Source organism: Pieris brassicae, chromosome 10 (genome assembly GCF_905147105.1).
Source record: "Pieris brassicae chromosome 10, ilPieBrab1.1, whole genome shotgun sequence".
NCBI classification, from domain to species: Eukaryota; Metazoa; Arthropoda; class Insecta; order Lepidoptera; family Pieridae; genus Pieris; species Pieris brassicae.
The window spans coordinates 4,066,369-4,090,614 of NC_059674.1; the positions used below are offsets into that span (position 1 = coordinate 4,066,369).

The following is a 24,246-nucleotide window of genomic DNA, read 5'->3' on the forward strand; positions in this document are numbered from 1 at the left end:
ACAGTTCTTTTGAACTTGACTGAACGTTGAACATACTTTAACAATAAACATAATTTGTTCCATAATTAATTTGTACCACTGTAAACAATCAAATTTATTTTTGTTTTGCAGTTACAGTACACTGTGCTAGCTTACAAGCTTTACAGCGACATTCAAGGCACTTCTCAATTTCGTTATAGAGTTGTTATAAGAAAAGAAACATTGGAAGGAAAACGAATAAAAATCAAGTAATTACGATGTTTTTGAATGTGAGGTACAATCATCAAAATATCTCTATATATTCAAAACTTTATGAAATTGAAATCCAATTTTCACTTTAATAAATAAAGGAAATTTACGAATATTTGATTAAATAGACAAAATACATAATACGACTGAGATGTAATTTAACTATCTTACAAACAAAGAAAGCGGGCTCATTTCGATTTCAATACGTAATGCCAAGACTATGATATCTTAATACATGGAAACTTATTTGAATTTGAATTGTTGTGTTATCTTCAGTCTCACTTAAGTGCCTAGTAGCATAGGTGGTTCTACATAAGACTTAATTGAGATTATATTGTTGTAGTCTGTAGATTATATAGTTGTAGTAATCTGGGCAACACTTAGCTATGACGTAATGGGGGGAAAGTAATTTTACTTTAAAATAACCTAAACACAACCCCTGCGCATATACTAACATTCGTGATTTACTTTAACATATTATTATTGAAACATTGCAAAGGCAGTTTCTGGAAATACCGCAATTCGATACCCGTTTACGCTTGTAAATTGGTAAATTGTCAGCATTAAAATTCTAGCTAAGCTTTTAACTGGTCGAATAGCGCTTTTTGAAGGCACATCAATTTAGAATAATGGACCGAGGTAGCAAAATTGCCTGCAATACAATGCTTTTGTGGCTACGGAATGAATAATTGAAGAAGGTTATGTAGCCGCAAACGCTGCAAGAAGCACGCTTCAAACCATACTCTATATATTTTGCATATTGGCCAAAGCGTAGCCAGTTAATTCGACCAAGTAATCATCTAAACGGCCAATAGTGTTTACGGGATTTAGATTTGGTTTAGACATTAAACCTTATTGCATTGGTTTAAGGATTATAATTAAAAACAGAAAGATCAAATCGAAAGACAATAATTTCGTAGGATTTGTACTAAATAATGTATTTTAAAAATTGACATGACGCGCATAACGCGTCAATGCCCTTACATTGTTTTATTCAAAAACGCACCGTATTACAAAGAAATTAAGTTCAACTCACAACAATTCTAAGTACTGAATCATAACAGATACCATTCATACCTCAAGTGATAACTAAATAAATAGCATTAGTTCTTATCTAAAAATGGTACATAATTCTTGTATAACTAAATTGTTCACAAATTAAAATATACGGATTTATTTTACAATTTAAAATCCAGGATAATACAAAATTACAAATAAAACATGTTTCGCTACATATCACATTTTTTTATAAAATCTCGCAGTGCTCAACGCAATTAAATTACCTTCATGAACAATTTTTCTTATCACTTGTTATACGGGCTTTTAGTAGTTAAAATAATTTACGAAGGCTTTATGCTTCCAATGCGAAACGTTAAAATTTGAAGGCACAAGCTGATCACCTACATGCGCTTTTATTAGGACTGAGTGGTGTAACAATTATTATAAAGATACACCAATCAGGGTTTTAAATAGTTGAAATAGGTGGGAAATTTAACCTAAATATACTTAAACAAAAAAAATGCAATGGTAACATTAAATTACCTAATTAAACGAAATAAAAAAATTAACTTGCGTTAACACAACTAATTTCCCAAATATACATACTTCAAATAAGTACAAACATGTAAAAGCACTATTGATGACTTAAAATTATCTTACAATCTCCTTAATACTATGAATAATTTAAGTCTTTGGTATGTATAAAAATTGACTATATACTTGTTCATGTTAAAAAACGTTTCAATACTCGGGTATAAACTATAACCCTCAAGGTCCTTATCACTTGGAATATACATAAATATAACAACATATTTAAGCAACATATAGCTATAGTTATTCTTTCATTTATGTCCGATACTACTAAGCAAGCGCCTGCATATGGCTTATTTATCACTAATACTGGTAGATGATCAGCATTCTTTCTCTAGTAATGTGATAACATTATTTCAGGAGGAACTGAATCCAGGACTACTATTTACATTACAAATACACGGTCTATGACTATATGAGGCTTATAAAATGTTTATGAATACTATCGGTGTTTATCAATGACTTATCAGTGTCGCAATCATTAGGATGTGTGCATTGGACACCTAATACTAATGTTGGTCATCACATAAAACGTAAAAAAACAGCGAACTTGTCATAGTATCACATGTTATCTTAAGCAGCAATCCATCCCAAAATTTGTAAGATTTAAATGATTACTAAAAGACAAAGATTGTGACAAAATTTGTACTGAAATTTGTAAATTACGATTCAATGTTTAAGCAGGGTGTACCAGCAGTTAGTCCAAGCAGATTTTACAGCTGATAAGATTTTAAAGTATTTAGGTTATTTATATTTAAAGTAATATTTGAGATTTCTAGCTTAACATATGCGGTTACACCCTGTATAAGATTGTTAATCAGACTAACCATTATCTACTATCATTGTGCGTGTTACAAAAACATTCTTACACTGTTACTGGCGTCTTTACCTCTTTATTTACTACATAGAACTTATGTTTCTTTCCCAATACACCCCAAATCACAGCTAAATTTTCTATAACAATATTAAAGGGAATTGTAGCCAACGCCCCAGCGATACACATAACAAACTTCAAAGGACCAAATCTATACATTGGAAAAGATTTCATGACTCCAAATATGTACATGTAAATATTTACCGCACCTATAAAGCCAATAATTAAGTCTAAAATATGGGGACATTGTATAGGACATAAAGCCGCTAAAAACATATTACTAGTTGAAAAGGGTAGTGTAACCCATGAGTAACACGAGATTCCCAAGAAAACTTTATAAAAAAAGGGAATTTCTTTAGAGTGAACTACTAAAAGTATACCTTGGATCCACCTTTTCCGCTGCTGCATAAAGTCCCATAAAGTAAATGGAGATTTCTCCCACATTTCGCCTTCCACAAAATTAAATGAATAACCCTCTTTATAAGCTTTGATGGCAAAGAAACAGTCCTCGGCCACAGAACCATCTATCCCATTGTCAAATGAAACTGCCTTCTCTGCGCTTACCTAGAATATTAAAAACACATAATTACTATAATAGTATACATTTTTAATTTAATATTAGAATTAGAATGGAAACTTATATGATTTAATAACTAAATTTATTGTTAAATCGTACAAAAAGATAACTGTAAATCTGATAAAAGACAGACAGAGTTTAAAAAACAATTTGAAATTAGACTTTTAAGGTAATTGCTTTATGTATTCATAGATGGGGATTAATGTTTAATTTACACTTACTTTAGTAACAACATATGATCCTTTCCAACTGAATAGTGGTTTATGAAATGTATAAAACTGAAATCTAAGCTTTCCCATATCATCTGCCACTCTAAAACTGTCAGCCAACGTTGTGAGCCAGTTTACCACTTCTTCATTAGCATATGTAATAAGTCCTTGGCCAAAAGGATATTGACCATCAAAGACGAAATTTAAAATCCCTCGCACTGAATTCTCTGTAAGCAATGTCTCTTCATCCAAATGAACAATCCAATCAGAATCACCTAATATATTCACATTATCCTCCAAACAGTACTGCAAAGCTCTTGACTTAAACAAGGCCCCAGTTTTAGTCTTATAATCTGCAGGTACAACTACTTCCCTGACACTTCTATGACTGGCCAGATTAATTGCTTTATCAGTTACTACTTCAATGATAAAATTTTCCAAGCCCACATCCAAACAAGTATTCATATTTCTTGTAACATTGTTGGTTACCAATTTAGGATAGTCCCCTCTTGTCACAACTCTTATGCAGATAAATGGTGCTAACAATGGAGAACCCTTTAATTTAATTTTACCAGGAAATGCATTAAACAATGTCAGTCCAGCAAAATTACACAAAACTTGAGGTATAGTCAACAATGTAAGGAGCCTGAAAATGTATAAAATTGCTGCTCCAAAATACCCATAGGTTTGAATAGGATCTATATAAGCTTTTTCATCTTCATTTAAATTAATAGCACCCGCAAAAACCAGAAAGGCAAATATGAATGACAAAAAAAAGCAACAGTGCATTAAATGTAAAAATTTTCCTCGTAACATTCTGTAAGAAATTTTAACACAAATTAGAAACATTAATAATAAATTGTATAAATAGTTGATAAATTCATATTTAATTCTAAGTTATCTTACCTTGTATTCGTTACTAGATAAGATGTTATATTCTTAACAGTTTTCCAAAAACGGGCCTATAAAATGATATAATCAATTACTAGTGAAACATATAGTTTCATTAATTGAAGAACTTATGCAAGAATTCTTACTTATGTTCACAGCACGAATTTACCATCCTTATAGACTGAACTATGTTTCATTTATAAAATGCCAATGATTCATTCAAAAAAATACAATTAAGTAATTCCAGCCTACTTCCGATAGGCAACCGCTACTATTGAATAAAATTGTAAAATCAAAAATGTTAATTGTTAATTAAGTTGTGACAGTGGCAGCTCGCATTTGTCGTGGTTGACAGCAGTCTGCGACTGTAATCTACTAATCTGTGGTTTCCTATCTCATAATCCGACAGCCTACTCCATATTCTACGATATTTTTTTGGGGTTCAACAAACTTAAACCATTTGCAAAGCCATTAAGCCGTTTGGTCATAATACTGTTTATTCGTTTTTACAACAAACAATATAGTGTATGTAATAAAAGTAAAATGGATAGTTCCCATTGACAAATTTGTACAAGAGACGTTGCCGCTTTTTTTTGGAATTTAATCTCACAGCTCAGCTCTGGCTGTTTTGGCGAGCGTAGGTCAGCCTGACATTACGCTTTTGTACGAAAGGAAGGCAAATATAACTATACTGTAATATAAGTAGACAAATCCAGTGTACACCACTACCCCTAATATTATAATTAGTTATCCTGGCTCATGTTTCTAACAATTCCATAAAGTCAGTTGACACCCTTCTTCTATAACAACCGCCGACCGACCGGGTTGGTCGACCGGGGGAGGTACCAGTGTCTGAAAATAATACAACAATAGAATAATTTTTAATTTATAAAGTTTTATTATATATATTTATATATTCATTTTCATTCAAAAAAAGAAAAATTTATTTGTAATTATTCTTCTAACAACTTATGCTTTAAAAAATAAAAGGATGCTTGAGTTTGAAATTTCAATATTATAGTTTTTTTTTTATATATATTCTAAAAAGAGGAGATACACTATAAACAGTATTTGGATCATTTTGAATTGTATTAATGAGTTTTTATAGATATAGCTCTTAGACATGACTATACTTTTATTAAATTATATTTGGTTGTTTCTTAATGAGATTCAATTCGATATAATTTTAATTGACACTATTTACACCCATTACCGCCAAAAAGATTTGTATGAAAATCACGTTAGCTCACGCTTTGTTTCGCGAACATTTCCATATAAATTTCTTTGGCGTAGTGGGTCACGCCTGACGTAAATTGAGTTCGTCTGAAGCCCAAGGATGTTTTTACAGCCTACACCTCTCAACTGCACTGCGTTCAATATTTTTAGTATTGGTAACCCTCGCTGCTACTAGATTTAAAAAATCGAGCTTGCGTGTTTTGCTGCAGAGTGCGAACTTGTGTGCGTGTGTGTGTGTGGTATCACGTATACAAAGTGTTTAGCTTTTCAATAAAAAAATGATAATTTGAGAAATATAACAATTTAAGTTAAACAATAACAATTTATATACCGTTAATTGTAAAGTATGATTTTCTTGCGCTCAACGTAAATCTAACAATGATAAAATTCTATGCAAGATCGCAAGTGGAAGAGAAAGTATCTCACAATTGTAAATAACGGGTCGATATGAATATGTCTGTCAGCGATTTATCAGTAGGATGTCGGTTTGCAGACTATTTTGCCATATGTGGTTTAGATTTCGATTCAGGCTTAGAGACAGACAGACTTTCAGGTAAATTGAATTTATTGATTTTAATCAAACAAGTGTATCAATCTTATTGAGTTTCATTTTTCTCTAGAAAAAACAAAAAATTTCATTAAATAATTTATAATGCAATCATTATTATGATTTTTCAGGTGATAACTTACATATATCACCATTGGACCGGTCCTATAAAGGAAAAGTACTTGCACACTATCCTGATAATCTCCATAGCAATGCCTTTGATGAGCATGCTGTATGTATGGTAAGTTATGTGAATCAAACAAAAAAATCTCAACTGTAAATTTGTAAATAATGTTAATATTATGTTTATTTTATGCATTCAAACTCAAACGACTGTGTCAATTTATAGGTAGAAAAACAGTTAAATTGGCACTTTGAAAAGTTTATCTAGGTTTATGGCAAAATAAAATGTTTTGAATATATAAAAAAATAATTCATTTATTTTGATATAATTTAATAAAAAAATTAAACAAAATTACTTTATTATAATACACATTTAAAATTTTCACAGCTTTGCTTGCCAACTGGACTCCAATTCCGCACTCAGAAGCACTCGCTAGAACCAAAGTTTCACAGTTTTGTAGTTACTCGAGAAAATGCATCAAGATACTATGGCTGTAGCCTCATATTTTATGAAGAAGTTAGAAATCGTAATATATGTAGTGCCATGCATACATTGCAGGTAATTGTGAATACCAATTGACATTTGTATGATAAACATGTATTTATTTGTATACCCACTGTGTTACTAACATAATTACCTTCCTATTTTGTTTATTTTATGCTGCTGATAATAGGCAATTTATTTACAAACATTACATTGTCCTTAATACTAAAACAACAACATTAGTAATGTTGTTTTGAAGTAATTAATGAACAGATAATCTTAAAAAAGTATTATTCTCACATATATATCTATTACAAAGTTATTTTTAACAAAAAATCATGGTTGAGTTCATAAAAGGGTGTTATTAATATCTTCATATAATCAATAATTAATTGTACGGTATACACACTAATGAAGCATGCATATTTAAATCTCATATTTTGAACCTGTATAAGTGATCTCATAGGTTCGAGGGTGTGCCTCTTACCCAGTGGTTGTCCGTAAGATTACCAAGATTTTTTATATTGACACAATATGTTTCTATATTATTATTGCTTTCACATGCAGGTATTTAAGATGATTTATCTACTTTTTCAGGCTATGTACATTACAGAGTTATCAAGTGGTCAAACGCCACCAGGGCATAGAAAGAACTCAGGCAAGGAAAGCTCAAGATCACTGCCAAGATCATTTAAACTATCACCTCATACAGGATCTGCTTTAACATATTATGATATAACCAAAGACAAACTTTATGTAGCCAAAAGTATAGCTCTCATATGCCAATACCCGTTTATTCGGGTAGCACAGTTATTTTTAGAGAATTTATTTAGGTAAGTATTTATTATTATTATTGTGTATTTATTTAGTAGTATTTTCATATTGCAATTTTTTTAAAGCAAAATATTTCAAACACCGCTAACCAAGTATAATCGCGTATTATATTACGATAAAAAAATCTAAAAATCATAATAGTGGTATTGACTAAATCTAAGTTCAGAAATTCAGTTCCGTCACAGTGTTTACATTATTATGTTTATTTAAATTAGTAAGTTAACGTTACATTTGAGCTGTGTTGATATGGCTTCAGTGTTCGCATATCAACCCTGAAGTCATGTGTTCAAATCGGGGTTATGCACTGTATTTTTCTTTATAATCGCTTATACAGTGAAACATCGGCATGTCCCGAAACTTAAAGTCAATGCTACGTGTCAGACACAGAAGACTAATCTAATTGTCTATTAAGAAAATAATAGCAAACAGCTTATAGTACCATTGTTTTTTTTTGTAACACATTTCCCAAATAATAACTTTCAGGTCTTTGCCTCGTCAACCAGGGCCAGGTCTAAGCCCTGAATCATATGTATATAATTTATTATATGAAGTGCCAGTACCTTTGCCAGGACAAGCCTTAAGGCTTTATGTCCCTCCGCCAGAGCCACACCTGGATCCTATACCAGTTGTAAGTGAGAATTATATATTCTATTTATAAATTTAAAACTAAACTTTATTAAAAAAAGTTGTCTAATAATTTGATTTGTCTTTCGACACAATTTTTTTCTTGATGTGACTTAAACTATGGGAATTTTGATTAAATCAAACAATAATTGCTTCAAATATGCTCTTAGATACATAAAACCTTTGTGGATCTGTTTTAATGACTATAGTTTCTGTGTTAATGGGATTATATAATATTAAAAAGTACACTATTTATTATCACTCGCGTATACTGTAATAATACATTTATGCTAATTTATTTATTAAATGCGATTTTGGTGAAGAGTGCCTATGTCTCGCTATACTCTCGTGTCATAACACTGACAATTTAGTAAGCAAGCCTATAGCAATAAGAATAATATTCTTGGATGGACCTTTATTTAGTAAGGTAAAGGAACGGCAAACTTCTTGAGCATTACAAAAGGGAGTGGGGGAAAGTTTGCGCATCGTACACAGCGCGGGACACAAACGTCAACTGATTTACCAATCACGCGATGATACGTCACACTCCCGCCCCCAAGTGATACCTAAAAATCGCTCCTGCGCAGGCAAGAACATTTCAAGATATTTGCCGGTATCTGTATATATATTGCCGTGATGTCATATCATGAAACGCGCTAACAAAGTTATTCCGGCCGCTGCAGATCTATACAACCTCGCCCTTTGCCATTGAGGCCTTCGGGTTATACTTAGACTAGTCGTGGATACTCCCTTTACTTCGGAAGAGCAGCATCATTCTTCCTCTACACACTCTTACTTAACGAAAATAGCGTTTTTCTCAGATCCAGTATTTTATTCCCGGAATTCATCGAATCTGAACGAGTCTTCAAAGTAATTAATATACAATATTTTATGTTTCAGGTGATAAGAATGCCAAATCCACCAGAAGAACTACCCCTTCTGGACTATCCACTGCGCATAATGTTCAATATTCTGGGTGTTGAATGTATTGTACAATTGTTTACCTGTGTGCTATTGGAGCATCAAGTTTTACTAAGATCTACTGGTAAGATACTACTGAATTAGCCTTATTATAAAATATTATGTGCAGAAAACAACATATTGATCGTGGAATTCTATGATATTTAAATTTTTGGAAAATTATATTGAAATACACTTGAATAAAGTTAAACAATTTCGAAGTAGGGACTTCATAGATAAATATCTTAGTTCATAGCAAAACCTTTTTCTACAGCAGTACTTCGTACCACCACTATGTGGGACCAGCTGCCCACTCAAGTATTTCCGAACCAACTTACGGACCTTCCAGAAAAGAGCGTACTTATTCTTAAAAGACCGGTGACGCACTTGCGAGCCCTTTGGCAATTTGAGTGTATATTGGTGGCGGTATCACATAACATCAGATGGGCCTTCTGTCCGATTGCGTTATTTAAAAAAAGTCTCCTTCAATAATGAAAGTTAATCGTTAAAATTTTGAAATAAAATTATTTATTTAATGCACTGGTATTATATATACTGGTATGGTATAGTTCATGCTTCAGTAGAATAAGCTCTTGATATCCAGCGCTGAAAAAATGCAGCAAAGTCTGAATTATAAATTTTATTGTCTTTTCCAGATTATAACAAGCTTATGCTAGTAGCGGAATGCATTGTGTCATTGCTGTTGCCATTTACGTGGGCTCACGTATACGTACCAATATTGCCAGCGCCACTTTACCATTTTCTCGATGCGCCGGTTCCATTCGTTATGGGTAAGTAGTAGATTTTTTAATTCGCGTTAAAACGTACGTAAAATTTTGAATATAGAATACTTAAAGCAACGCTTCATTCAAAAAATACCAACAATAAAGTTTGGGCAGTTAAATATCAACATAAACATCGAATTTTAAAATAAGAATCGGCAAATTGATTAGGACTGTCGTAATTCGAAATTTGAAATGAATACACTTAGACAAGATTCAAATAAGGAACACTTAAATCACAAAAAAATACACCTCAAAGACTGTTGAATTCGAAATTTAAAAAATAACACCGCCTCATATTGTTGCAATTTCATTACGGTTTCGACCACATCTACAACAAAAAGTCAATGCTTAAAATACCACAACTCTTTTTCTAGGACTACACTCTGATGGTACAACCATAGTAGGATCAAATGGTCTTAGGAACATAGCTTTAAGCTCTGAAGCGGCTCTCTGTTTAGTCGATATCGATAAACCAGATATTCAGTTACCCGAAGAACTGCCAATATTTCCTCATAGGACGCCTTTTATTGAAGAGCTCAACCATGTATTGGATAAACACCAGGTTACAATTTTTAAATCTGTTTTTACCTTGATTTTAGGTTTTCTTGTTTTTGTTTATTGTGTAGAAAATAAAAAAATCTTAAAACAAAATGGCTATCGCTCTGTAAATAATCGGATTTTTTTGACAGATACAAAGACCAGAAACAGAGCCCACGAAGCTTGGAGTACCATTGAATGGGACGTACAAGCATATGAATGATGGAATGAGTAGCAGTTGTACTTTACCCTCAGGTTTGTAATAATATTTATATTCGAACCATTACGATTTAATAAAGCCTTTTGACAGTGTGAGTCTCTAGGTCTCTCTAGGAGTCTCCGACTATATTACTTAAAACCACGTTTACCTGTTTGTATAAAAAATCTACATTTATTCAAAACTACTTCGGCGAACTTCGTTTCGTTTTAATATGAATTTTTAGTAGCTACATACCAACCCCCATAGACTGTTCGCAAGCCCGTGCTATTTTCCCGTTCACAAAAGCCTTCCTCAATCTCTCCACTTGGTAGAGCCGTCTCCGAGTTTGCGCTTAGAAACATATTTTTTTCGATCCATTTTTATTTATGTTCATAAAAAGCTATTGTAAGTAAATATATTGACTACCAAAGAGGTCGAACACAAATTGTATAAAAATATTGCTGGCAGTTAACAAATATTCAGCGCGTGGATTAAAAAAGTTTCAGTAAATGTAAAAGGCGCGAAACAGAATCTTTCTTTTTCCGTTGTTTGTTTTAATTCGAGCGTAAGATAAAATGTCTGTCTCCATTGATAAATTACTTGAGTAACGTAATTCGTCAGTTTTGCTAACTAAATTTTGTCATAGATATGATAATATGAGTAGAATATCTGAGGAACACTTTTTAAACTTTCTCTACTCTTGAAAACAATTTCCTCAAAAATATTAGTTCTGCCTACAAGTATATAGAAAAATAACAAAAAGAACACTTGACATTGACAGTTTAGTTTACATAATTATTGGCAGATGTCTCTGTATACTATTGTGGCATTGTTGCCAGATCAGAGGATCTCCTATAGATTTAGGGGTTTCTCAACCGAGTTATAAGGGGAATAATTTTATGTCATGCAGCCTGCAACTTAATAAAATATTGAAATGTCTTAATAAAACTAAAATACTTACACACACATACACACCCTCTCTCTATCGCATACACACTCTCACACGCCCTTTCACATACTCTCTCTCACACACCCACTCACAAACTCTCTCAGAGACACACACGCACACACTCATACACTCTCAACAACTGATATAAGAGGTTTCGTTACCTGTACTATAAATACAATATCTTATATTATCAGAACCGTTCGATAGTTAAAACTTTGCAATAATCCAAGAAATAAAAATATTTTTTATTAGATGTTGGTAGATAGTAAAATTCTTTAATGTATGCACCAAGAAATTACAGAAAATAAACAATGACACTCTGAAATTTCAAAATGGCGACCGTTTCGGTGTTGGTAGTACCAATTTCAGCCGCCGGGCAAGAAAACTATGTGGCATTGTTTCTGTTTTCAATATATAGAAATCAGCACCTTGAACATAAGTGCTACAGTCCTGTTTCGTACTAGGCTCATGTTTTTACAGTATATTGAATATTTTTTAAATTATCAGGCGGTCTTCGTCGCAAGCACTCATTCCACGATGTGTTAGAGTGGGACGAAAGTAGGCCGTTAAACGCATCGCCGCCCGGTTCCCCTACGAGACGACATCCAAGGAGATTAGACGCCTTGCAACGGATCGTTGATATTGTTAAGCGCACTGGTGAGTTATTATTTTACCTATTTGTTTTGATTATAGACACAATATAATCTAAAAAATCGAAATAAATTTAGAAAGTCTGAAATTATCCCTAGAGCCTATGATATGACTGTTATGACATTTTAAATAAATAGTAATCATCTTATACCTATATAGGGGTAATATAGGTAGAAAGTAGATATATAATAAATAAAATATATAATGTGAAAAATAAAAGTACATATATAATTTTTGAACTTGAAGAATATTTTTTATCTATGAATAAAATAGTCAGATTTACCTTCAAATTTAATTTTATTGAAACTTTATCGACAGTCGCACCCAACCACAAAAATCCTTTCTCGTTGCGCGCGTGTGTGCGTGCACGGAGGTAGTGCGTGCGTCAGTGCGCATTTTGACTCTTTGTACATATTTTGTAATCGTAAAACATTTAATCAATTGATTTTTTTAAATTGTAGTTATTTCTTCTAAATGAAACATAAGCTACGCCTTTGTTGTTAAAGCTACCTTGGTACTTGATGATTAGGCCAAATACCACCTAAGTTTATGTTACATTCACAGTGATTATAAAAAAAACATCAACAACATTAAGTGATTCATTAAAAAAATTGTATCAAAACAAACAAAAAAATATTATATGTATACCTATAATCCACTCTGCTGGATTGCCTCTTCCCGCCAATTGCAACCTTTTAGTACATCCTCCTCTCTCGTCCATTAGTAGATGAACCAGACTTCTGTTCTGCAAGAGCTAAGCTTCAATAACTCCTTTAGCCCATGCCATTTTTGCCCCGTTTTAAAGGGGAAAAATACATTTAAAGGCGAGGCCAATTTATGTTCCATTATTATTTAACACGAAATATGTTTCAGGTGTCAATATAGACGATGTGGATTCAGAGACAGTTATGCCAACGACTAAGAAAATAATACTCAACGACGAAGATCAATACAATGAAGACGTTCGTTTTAATATAGGGATACGAGAAACGTTCCTGAATCGATTCGTTCATATGTTCCTAATGTATGAGAATTTCGTTATTATGCCTGATCAGGTAAGTCACTCACGACCTTTAGTGGATTGAATATATGTGTAATATTAACTCTTAGGGTTTGTTTCGCAATGTACGGATATTGTACCAAATAGCTATTCAACAAATAAATTATCTTAATATATATAAATCTCCTGTCACGATGTTTGTCCGCGATGGACTCCTAAACTACTTAACCGATTTTAAATTAAATTGGCACACCGTGAGCAGTCTGGTGCAACTTAAGAGATAGGATAGCTTAGATCTTTAATTATAGTTGCAATTTTATTTTATCGCAAATTATTTGTCTATAATTAATTGACAGTCACAATTATCTGTTAACTCCAAAAGATTCTAACAGATGTCGATGCTTTTCGACTGGATTGAGTATGTAATCAATAGATGGCACTGCTATGGTAAACTGACAAACGTGTCATTTAAGCTACAATTCAATATCATGATTACCACGTGTTATTGAGAGCCTAAAGTATAAATTAAATTTATTTTGTAGTAAACGAAATACCGTGAAATTTAATTATTTCTACTTTTTAAATTTTTGGTGTTAGCATAGCCAACCACGTGTTACTTAGACCGAAGTGTAAATCAAATTCAAATTATACTAGCTGCTAGTTTGGAATATAAAAATTCCGAATAAGAAACTTCGCGTTCGGACTCGTAACTTATGATGGACTTTATGTGACGAATAGCGCTATATGACAGTCGTGTAACGCAACAATAGTGTTTATCCTACCAATAAGTAATAAATAGCTTATTTGGAACTTATGTAGAACTTATCCGTACATTGTGAAACAGTCTGCATTCTACGTTCTATAATAAGGACGTAGTCGATTCGGAACTTCGGTGAAATATGAATTAACAAAAGACGAAACGATTAGTTGGATTGTGATTGGTCGTAAAAATAACGTACATGCACATGATCGTAAAAGCAATACAGACGCTTTGGGCGTACGCGTAAACTATATGGATGTTTGAGGACTTTAAGAAAAGAGTACCAATTCTTAAAAGGCCACCAAGGCATTTGCAGGTCCTCTGGCAACGTACCAAAAATCGTCGTGGTTATGAGAAGGTATTAATCTTGTTAATGTGCGGCGGAATTACTTAACATCAAGTTAGAAACCTGCCCGTTTGCCGTGTTATATAAAACAAATCTACTGAATCGAAATTATTTTTATTATAAGTTTAAAAGAGTAAAGGATCTATTTCCTCATTTTCTACAAGCAAGTTTGATTCTCACGTTGTAGTCCTTTTATGACTGATATCGATATTCAGGTCTTGGACGTGCTGAGTAGTTGCGAACATATTTTCAAAGATCATTTAACGGGTCTTTCGAAGACACGTCGTGCCTCGGTTTTGAAAGCTTTATGTCAAAAAGTAGAGTTACGACCACTAGTCTAATACTAAACTTTCTCTCTAACTCTCTTACCGAACTTGTTAAAAAGAGTGGGGGAGAGTTACCAATTAATCGTATCCGATCTACGCTCTTGAGAGATGTCAGTAAATGTAAATTTAGAACTATTTTTCGATTTCATACTTGATAAATGAAATAGTAAAAATATACCAAAAGTAGAAAAATACTCCAAGAGAAGCAGGGACAATGTTAAAATAAGTGCTGTGACGCTGCAACCTTTTTAGGTCTGGGCTTTTTATAATCTGTTTCATGATCATTTATTTATCAGTCTCCTGTACATGACACACACCGTCGACTTTTTAAGTCTAAGGCAAGCCGTTTGCACGTTTTCCTTTACCGTTCAAATATTAGATGCGCACAATGAAAGAAAGTCCATCGAACCTACGACTTTAGAGATGAGAGTCGCCTGATGCCGCTTGGCCAACACAGTTACCATTAAAATGAAAAATAATTAGCTAATAGTGTTGTCTTTGGTCAACATAGCTGTTACACATTGAAAGAAAATAATTTTTTAACCGGATTAAAGCTATTTGTATTATTATAAACTTATAATTATTTACATAATTTTAAATTTTCCGACGTTTCGCGTGCTTTACAGCGTGCGTGGTCACGGTGACTGAAGACAAAAGGTGTTGAATGTCAAAAAGTATCACAGCTGAAAAAGTTGTGTTATCTGTATTTATTTCCCCGGAGTTGGTATCGACTAAAAGAGGACGGTTTTTTGCAGAAAACTCACGTCCTCTATTTTCGCGGATTGTTCGTCTTGGGGTTATTATATATTTATAATTATAAGTTAATAATAATACAAATAGCTTTAATCCGGTTAAAATATTGTTTTCTTTCAATAATTAGCTAAATAAAAATTTGCATGTACAGGATCGCGATTCGTGGCTGTCATCCCGCGAGTCTATGGTGAATTTTGATAAGGCATCGTTTTTGTCCGACCAACCCCAAAGACATAGACCATTCCTTTCACGTTTTTTGGAAACTCAGATGTTTGCGACCTTAATCGACAACAAAATTATGGCGAATTGGGGCGAATTTGATGCGAATCTTCAAGTTTTTGAGCACAGGATTAAAATTGTTAGGTAAGTACATCAAAAATTCAATAAGTTATAACAGGGTTAATACTAAATGAGTTGATTGAAGCTGGATAACTTTTACTATGATGTTTTTAATGTATTGTATATATTTTGCTTCTATTGTTAGAAGCAAATTTTTTATGACTTAAGATTTTGCATCGTACGTCCAGTTAGATTTCAAAGTAGTTGTAGTTGTCCACGTTACCGCGACACAAATAAGCACTTTTAAGGGTCTTTTTACCAGACTAGTGGTCTGGTCTTATGTGGAAGAAAGAAACCTCGGTATTAGAGATTGGTATTAGATTTCAGAATCTGTTTCCCTGGTAGTTTTTCCTTATAAACAAGTAGGTACAGTACTCCCAAATGAATAATGAACATACAGGTCTTTGCCAGTTGTCGTATTTCCGGAAACATCTGAATCATTGAATCCTAAGAGACCTAAACAATGAACTTCAAATTTGCACCTTGTTGGAAAGAAATAAGAGTCAATATCATGTGTACAATCGGAAACAATTCGGGCGGTACGGCTGTTACGCAATATTTCGGTTGTTTCCAGTAATACGACCACTGGAAAAGATCTGTATGCGCATTATTCATTTGGGAGTACTGTATCAGCCATTGCCTGGCTCCAATACTCTTAGGGTAAGTGTAAGACTTTTGGGTGGTCGTCTCTGTATCTGAGGGCGGGTTTCTGCACGTCGTTACGTACATTTGATGTATAAAGTTTGCGTTGAACATCTTACAATGATTCCTTACTAATGGTCCTTGCATATCGCCGAAGCACTGAACTTACAAGCAATGCATACTAATGCTTTAATATTGCACAGTTGGGAGATTGTATGGAGTTAAATAATTTGCATGGTTTCATAATTAATATTTTCATGTCTCGAAGCGATTTTATGTGGGAAACAAATTTGGAATTTGGTACTAAGAGGAAAATTGGTTTTGTTAATATAGTTTATGTCTCGGCATGTAACTTGGCATGTTGTGTTGGGACCTATACTTTGGGAATCAAAATATCTTAAATCAATCAATCATCCATTTTAATTGGTGGAGTAAGCTCACCCAGGGAAGACCTCCACTAGAGCCGATTCCTAGTTGGCTACATCGCAAAAATAAATGCCTAGTAAATTACGACTACCAACTTACGTGTCGAGAACGTGTTATAGGTTTAGGCTGAATATTGGCAATGATACAAGTAGATGTGTTATAAGTGCGCAAACTAAAAACCAAAAAATATGTATTTTGAATACGCCATATATGACGTGTTTTCAGTGAGCGTATAACATATTTAATGATGTCATTGGATATAGAAAGATTTCAGAATCTTATGGGTAATATAAGTCAATGCTAGTGCTTAGGGGCCCGCGTTTTTGCAGACGTCGACTGGGTGAAGGGGGACTAGCTACACGCGGTTACAGCGTGTGGGCCGGCGCTGCCTGCGCTAATAGTGTGTGGAGCCCCGCTGAATTGGAAGTTGGGGCCCCGGGGGAAAGGCTTCCGCATCGAGCTGCGTACTATAGAGCGTTTCCTGCCCGTTTAGACGCGAACGCACTCGCACCCCCGCCAACATCCGATCGAAGGTGCGATCACTAGTCGCGCTTCACCCGAGTCCGCTATTTCAATTGTTCCATTTTTAAATTTTAAAGTTTTCATAAAACGTGAACGACAATGAACGGTTGCTCTATACTCTATGTATTGCAAAAACTTCACGTCACATAGAAAATAATTGAAATAGCCAACTCGGGAACCTGGATTAGTGAATAGAGATGGAATGGTGACAGAACTCTTCAAATGCTAGATTAGTTTGTCCTTAACTCAAGTTAAATGGAACACCTGCATATAACAGCACAGATTCGGCCATTAGCAGGTAGCAGTTGCTATTTGCTTATAACATGCTGAATTCAAGACGAAGTTCTGTCAAATTTTTGTCTCCATTCACTATAAAAGATCCTTACGATTCAATAGCGTCATCTTGCGCATGCGTGCTTCTTCATAGTATATCCTTGATTGATAAATGGATTTGGTACATCAGTATTTGATAAATTGTGTTTGTATTAAAGATTAATGAATGTGTAATAAGGATATTATAATATAACAATTTTGAACTTAAGTTTTTTGTTAAGGCTCAAAGACTATGAAAGACCACATTTCGTCTACGTTTAAATCCATTTATCTGTACAAAACGATATTGCGTTATAAATTTATTAAGAGCATTCTTGCATGTAAATAAACATCATTGCTAGTTCTGATGACAAATCTTGTCAAGTAAAAATGTGACTAAACGTCACAATTTGAACCATAGATAATATTATCTGTCTAATCTGTACTGAAAAAAAAGAAAACAAAAAATGCGTATTTTCTTTTAATGTAATGTATTAGAACATCAATCACATCAGAACTGGCAACATTGTGTCATATGTTCGAACTTTACATTTGTTTTTGTGAAAAGTACTTGCTTTGGGTTAGAGCATGTATTTGTGTTTATATGTATTTAATAGATCACAGTTGACACACAATGGTTGTATTTATATTTTCGAACTTGAACTTCACAATTTTTCAGAATTTGGATTACATATTTATTGTAATATGGCAATAAAAGGTTATTTTACGATTGACGTACACTAATAAACCATGCTAGATATGACCAAGAACAATTTTTGGTCTCAAGAAAACAGAACGTCATTACAATGTTAGAAACATTGAACCAGTGTGAACAGTGAACCTATTTTCTTTTTAAACACTAGTGATGTGACAAAAACCGAAAGTTGATATTATCTGTGATAATATGACGTTTTATATACACATAAATTACAAACAAGCAAGCAAAAATACAAAAATATATCCAAAACAGTAAAAATAAAACAAATTGAAACTAAAATTACTATTGTACACCATAAATTAATAACAGTGGTTATACAAAATACATATAAGTTTTTATATACATATTAGTTTTTATATACTTAAATAAAAATCAATGGTTAAACAAATTGCCAAGCGCGAAACTAAGTTGGCTGGACCAATTCGAGTTTTTTTTTTAATTTATTTCTTGTATAGTACAAGAAATACAAAGAAAGTTTTTATGGAGAAAGATTGGAAAAGATAAAAATTTAATAATTAGGTTTTTCCGGATTTAACATTAGCTCGAACGGTGAAAGAAAACATCGTGAGGAAACCGGCTTTCCTTAGACCCAAAAAGTCGACGGCGTGCGTCAGGCACAGATGGTTGATCACCTACTTGCCTATTCGATTAACAAATGATCATGAAACAGATACAGAAATCTGAGGCCCAGACCTAAAAAGGTCTCTAATAGATGTTCCATATGTTATTATGTTATTATATGTAGCTACTAAAAAGGTAGGCTAAGTCAAGAAATCATATTAACGCACGTACGTACTTTTTCATAATAAATGTATTCGATTCAAATATATTTGAAGTTCGTATCGATTCTTTCACTTAAATCGATGTTTTGAGCAGGTCGCCTCACTATGCTAAAATTGACAGATGTCAAATGTTATCTATTAAATTGGCTCTATTGTAAGTGTTAATGATATATTTTTTACATATTTTACTTAAAGGCATAATATATATAGGTATGAAAACACTACATTTTATGTAATCAATGACCATTTATTCACTGTGACCAAGTCACATTTTATATTAGAGATATGTTAAATTTGTTACTGCAAAATGTTTATACGTTTTTGGCTTGAGACAAAATTGCTTTACGACAAGCGTGACCCATTACCGCTTAAAGTATTTGTATGTGAATGATATTAGCACTCCGTAGTACCCACCCGTGAGAGATGGCGTTAGTCGGTCACTTATGTCGTATAGTAAGTTTCAAGCTCTATCGTGAATTTGACAAAGTATCTATATAAAATATTTGTATTAAAATCTCTTATCTAAAAATAATAATAAAGCCCGTTTATTTCCAACATTTACAAATGATAACAATATACATTTTTTTCTTGTTACTCGTTATGGTAACTTCCTTCAGTAATCAAAGCCTCAAAGCAAACTAAGCCAGAAGCTTTTTCCATAATTCTCTATCCATGGGTTTTTTTTCCTTTCCCTTCCTGCTAAGGCTTCTATATCTTATATCCACATTTTTCTAGGGCGCCCTCTTCTCCGGCTCCTTAGTCCAATCCATATATGAGTGCATCTTGCTGTATGATTGCTTGCCCCGCCCGCTAAATAAAAAAATAAAATTTTCTCTCTTCCTGTCTCAAGTCATCTTTCGCCGCCTTCATGGCTATTTCATCTAGCACGTCCGGCCTCCCAATCTCCTACTTAACGCCTTTGAAATTATTGTAAAATTGGTATAATGAAACGTCGTTTAATTTAAATATAATGCTAAGACAGATTTACATAGATTACATAGCGATATTGATTCAACTCACGATAGAGCTAGTCATAACCCTTTTACATATACTTTGTACCTACGAATTTCATTACTTATCTGTGATCCTTTACAAAGTTAAAGAATCTCATATTATAATTTAAGTTATTGTTTTTATATATAAAAGTTTATTAGCTACATATCGATGCAGCTAGCTTTTCTAATTAATTTCGTAGTTCAAACATTGTATGTGTTTTTTATTGTGATATTGCATGTTATATTATATGCACGTGCAAAGCATGTGCTTGTTAAATGCTCATTGTAATTGGCATAGATCTTTATGTTTAATTTTAACGTTATGATAGTAGTATGTACGTACGTAGTAGTACGTACTGGTTTCGGCCCGTAACTTGGCAAGATTTTGTTGTGCGTGTACGTTTAGAAGCGAGCCTAGAAACGACTCCTGAATACGAGCTTGCCAACTTACGCGACAGCTCCTTTACTGTTGATCTTAGAGAAATTATAAAAATAATATTAAAATTGCTTTAAGGTAATTCGTCTCAAGTTTAATATCCTAATTCGTAATAACAATGCAGTTATTGTAACTAGCACGCTTAACGGATAAATTAAAGTTCTATGTTTATCTACGACTTTAATATTTGTATTTGTATTCAAATTGTTCCTTTTATATTGTGCATAATATACCTAGTCCAGCCATAAGTTCTGTTACAAATGAAAATGCATTTTTTTGAATCAAGTAATGTAATATTATTAAAATGTATACCTATATATTTATTAAACTATCAACAAAAAATTTTTAAAAACAAAATTCTATTCGAAATGGCTACCTTTGGCTTTTATACAGGCCTTTAATCTGTTTGGCCACGAATCTCTGGATTTACGCACTGTGTCCAAGGGATATTTCGCCACTACCTGCTCCAAAGATTTCTGATTTTTTAAGAGACTCAATGTCACCGTTAGGGCAGGCTATGTCCTCTAAAACTGACCATAATTTGAGGTCTGGGCTAGATGAGGGCCAGTCTTCAGTTCTTATACAGCCCGGAACGTTAGTTTCAAACTAGGCTTGGTAGTTCGTGCTTTATGATCAGGTGCAGAATCCTGCTGGAAAGTCCACGGTTTCACAACATGATCTAAGACTGTATCTTGATATACTCTGGCTGAAGATTTCACTCCTTTTTCACAAAAATTTAGTTTTGTGACTCCTTGACAAGTCACATCCCACCAAACCATCACTGACGCAGGATGATATGGTCGTTATACCTTTCCAACCGCTTGAGCAGCTTCTTTAGAACTGTGAGCATACACTTTATCATTTTGCTTATTGTAGTGTTCTTCAATCCGGAAAAATGTTCATCGATGATGAGGATATTTCTGTGCTTTTCACTTGCGTATCGCGACAGAATTTTATAATACACACGAAAAATATGTAAAATGGCGCAAAATCGAAAGAAGGTTTGAAATAATATTCCAAATTCAAAATAATTAAAAGGTTGAAAAAAAGAAAAGTTTTTATGTAACAGTATTTATGGCCATACTAGTTAAAGAACTAAATTTAATTACACTATTTAAAAATATACTCTTTTCTATGACAATGTTGTGTATGTTCGTGGCATGCTTTACGCATTCGCAAATTTGTACCTTAACGCACAAATGTAGCAAACAGGTTGTTAATGTAATATATTATTTATAAACAGTTTTCGTTATCACTATCAAAATCCAACACGTTAGTAAGTGTCCAATTCATCGCTTGGCTTTGTGTGCTTCTTAAGACAAGGTCTCATAGAAATTCGTTTTCAGAACAAATAGTTTGAAGAGAATCAAAAATGCCAAATGGCAGGTTAAAGATTGCCCTCCAGAGTTGCTACTCGGTGATATTGGAAGGCGTCTGTCGACTGATGTCACACCAGCGGCAATTGCACAAAATAATAGGACCTTTGTTGAGAAACTTCTTAAGGTACTGGACTCTTACGGTATCCGTTAATGTACGGCTGATAATATACTTATTTGAGATTTATAGTACCTTTAAATTCATTACCAATGTAAAAAGAGTGACAAGGAGCTAATTGCCAGTTCATCTCGTCTATACGTCCTTGAGATGAACTGGAGTTACGTTCATTCGTTCAACGTTCTCTTACCTACATAATAATAATACCTTTATTCATGACAGAAATATGGTTGTGACAATCGATCGAGGGAGTCCGTGTTTATGGCTAACTAATTACAATACAATTACAAACTATTAACAATTATTCCGTGGTACCATGTACCATGTATGTTTAAAACATTTTTTTTTTTCAAGGAAAAATTAGTCTTAGTGTTACATCTGAAGTCGTGTAAGACCTTAGGGTTATTATGATTTGGTTTTGCTTGTTATTTTGTGATGACTGTGCGTTCATTATTAAGGCAATAGATTATAAATGAAACAATTCATAAATGTCTATACCAATATTATAAAGTGCAGACGGGTTGCGAGTATCTAAATAAGAAGAAAATGAAACATGATATTTGAACCAATAATCTTAATAAATTTGGATAAGTATTACATTATAGTTTAGTACCGATGGAGATTGTTTGTAAAAAACATTATTTTTAGGAATGCAAGAGTAAAACAAAACGAATGCTCCTAGAGAAGATGGGTACAGAAGAGAGTGATTTAGGCTTAGGTTCAGAAGTATCAATTACAGGAATAGAAGAAAGTACAATGATAGCGTCATTGTGTGATTTATTGGAACGACTCTGGTCTCATGGACTACAGCATAAGATGGGAAAGTCAGCTCTGTGGATGCATTTAATGAATTACCAAGAGTTGGAACAGTGTAGTAATAATTCAAAGGCAATTGATCCTAATTATTTGACGCCAGGTAACATTTTATTATTAAAAACAATCACGAGTTTGTTTACGTAAAGCTTGTTCATTTCACATCGCCATTCTTTTCTCATACCAGATTTACAACTTCAATATAAACTTTAACGCCAATTTTTTGTTTATATTTTATTATACAACAATTTTAAAGATTTCTAATTAATTTGATTGATTCTTCATCGAAGTCCACACACGCATACTTATTATGGGGTAAAAATACATAAAACAAAGTGCTATTCATCGTACATGACCAGGCCTATAGTTTTAGAAAAATACTTTTTTAATGTCTGCCGTTGATATAATTTTTTTCTTATACTAAATATGAATCTTTCAAAACATGCAGCTTTGGCTTGGTGTGTTTTACGAAAGCGATTGGACTGTAAGTATCACAACTTTGGTTATGAAATAATTGTGAATGGATTAGACAAAATAGTGCCGTTACATTCACAGTAATTCCTTAAATTACCCCTAGTAATAGATTCATCTTAGTATGTCTAATAATTGATTGATAGAACATAGACTTTAATAAACTTTAGGTTCGGTAGCATAGGATAATGAAAGACTTATGTTCCATACCTGTGAAGCTTATTTTAAGGTAAATCTGAGTGCTGTATTTTAGACCTATCGTCAGTGGGTGCTGAAGTAGAAGCCCAGCAGTGTACAAGCACAAATCGATCCAGGGACAGCTCTCGTGGTGGATCCCGAGATAGTTCTCGAGACAGATTGAGTAACTCCAGCACATTGGAACGGCGGTCGTCTCAGCCTCATAATCCTTTACGAGCGTTGCCTGAAAATCTCACTTTTGATATGAGGTTCGTGGCTGCATGCAACTAGACAGTAATTTTATATGTACGAGTTGTTGTAAATTTTGCTGACTTAGGATTTTACGGCTACCTAAATCGTCGTAGTTACGCTCCCAGGGTATAGCCAGAAGGCACTCTTTTCAGCATCTTCATGACATTGTTTTAGCATTATTGTATATCCTTTGTTTAACGTGGGTTGATATTAAATAGTGTAGACTATATTTTTATTTTTAAACACACTGATATACAGGAACCGTAAATTTTGGTCCTTCGAGCCATACATCTATACTATTATTATAAAGTTTCTGAGGTTATAAGGGATAATATCTGGAAAATATACGATTTTGAAAATTCTTTTAACAATAGAAAGCCATAA

At 33.3% G+C, this 24,246-nt stretch overlaps 2 protein-coding genes across 5 annotated transcripts in view; one reads left to right on the forward strand and one right to left on the reverse strand.

Annotated features, from left to right (window-relative positions):
- Positions 1-238: 238 nt before the first annotated feature.
- On the reverse strand, positions 239-4,633 carry LOC123715050 (beta-1,4-mannosyltransferase egh). Of its 2 annotated transcripts, XM_045669843.1 has the most exons (4): positions 4,516-4,633; positions 4,385-4,440; positions 3,491-4,295; positions 239-3,256 (listed from the first exon to the last, which is right to left on the reverse strand). In XM_045669843.1, exons 3-4 carry the CDS (start codon positions 4,292-4,294, stop codon positions 2,684-2,686), a joined length of 1,377 nt encoding a protein of 458 aa, XP_045525799.1. In that variant the 5' UTR covers position 4,295; positions 4,385-4,440; positions 4,516-4,633; the 3' UTR covers positions 239-2,683. The 2 variants fall into 2 exon arrangements, with proteins under 2 accessions (XP_045525799.1, XP_045525798.1); XM_045669842.1 differs by having other exon boundaries at positions 4,385-4,633.
- Positions 4,634-5,821: 1,188 nt separating this feature from the next.
- The window catches only part of LOC123714882 (DENN domain-containing protein 5B), a 30,374-nt gene continuing 11,949 nt past the window's right edge, over positions 5,822-24,246 (forward strand). For 2 of the 3 annotated variants that reach the window (XM_045669510.1, XM_045669512.1), the window contains exons 1-16: positions 5,822-6,158; positions 6,284-6,393; positions 6,664-6,834; positions 7,357-7,592; positions 8,077-8,221; positions 9,118-9,262; positions 9,834-9,968; positions 10,337-10,524; positions 10,652-10,754; positions 12,155-12,304; positions 13,172-13,353; positions 15,635-15,846; positions 17,220-17,423; positions 22,002-22,158; positions 22,798-23,065; positions 23,687-23,879. In XM_045669510.1, coding sequence (XP_045525466.1) covers positions 6,053-6,158; positions 6,284-6,393; positions 6,664-6,834; positions 7,357-7,592; positions 8,077-8,221; positions 9,118-9,262; positions 9,834-9,968; positions 10,337-10,524; positions 10,652-10,754; positions 12,155-12,304; positions 13,172-13,353; positions 15,635-15,846; positions 17,220-17,423; positions 22,002-22,158; positions 22,798-23,065; positions 23,687-23,879 — 2,705 coding nt within the window. In that variant the 5' untranslated portion in view covers positions 5,822-6,052. The remainder of the gene's footprint in view (positions 6,159-6,283; positions 6,394-6,663; positions 6,835-7,356; positions 7,593-8,076; positions 8,222-9,117; positions 9,263-9,833; positions 9,969-10,336; positions 10,525-10,651; positions 10,755-12,154; positions 12,305-13,171; positions 13,354-15,634; positions 15,847-17,219; positions 17,424-22,001; positions 22,159-22,797; positions 23,066-23,686; positions 23,880-24,246) is intronic. The other variant, XM_045669511.1, reaches the window with a different exon arrangement.

What these genes read in the sequence shown, in the direction of transcription:
- LOC123715050 (XM_045669843.1), bottom strand. Translation starts at nt 4,294, where the DNA reads ATGTTACGAGGAAAATTTTTACATTTAATGCACTGTTGCTTTTTTTTG. An exon ending in GATCATATGTTGTTACTAAA is followed by an intron (nt 3,257 to 3,490) that starts GTAAGTGTAAAT and finishes TTAATATTCTAG; the next exon opens with GTAAGCGCAGAGAAGGCAGT.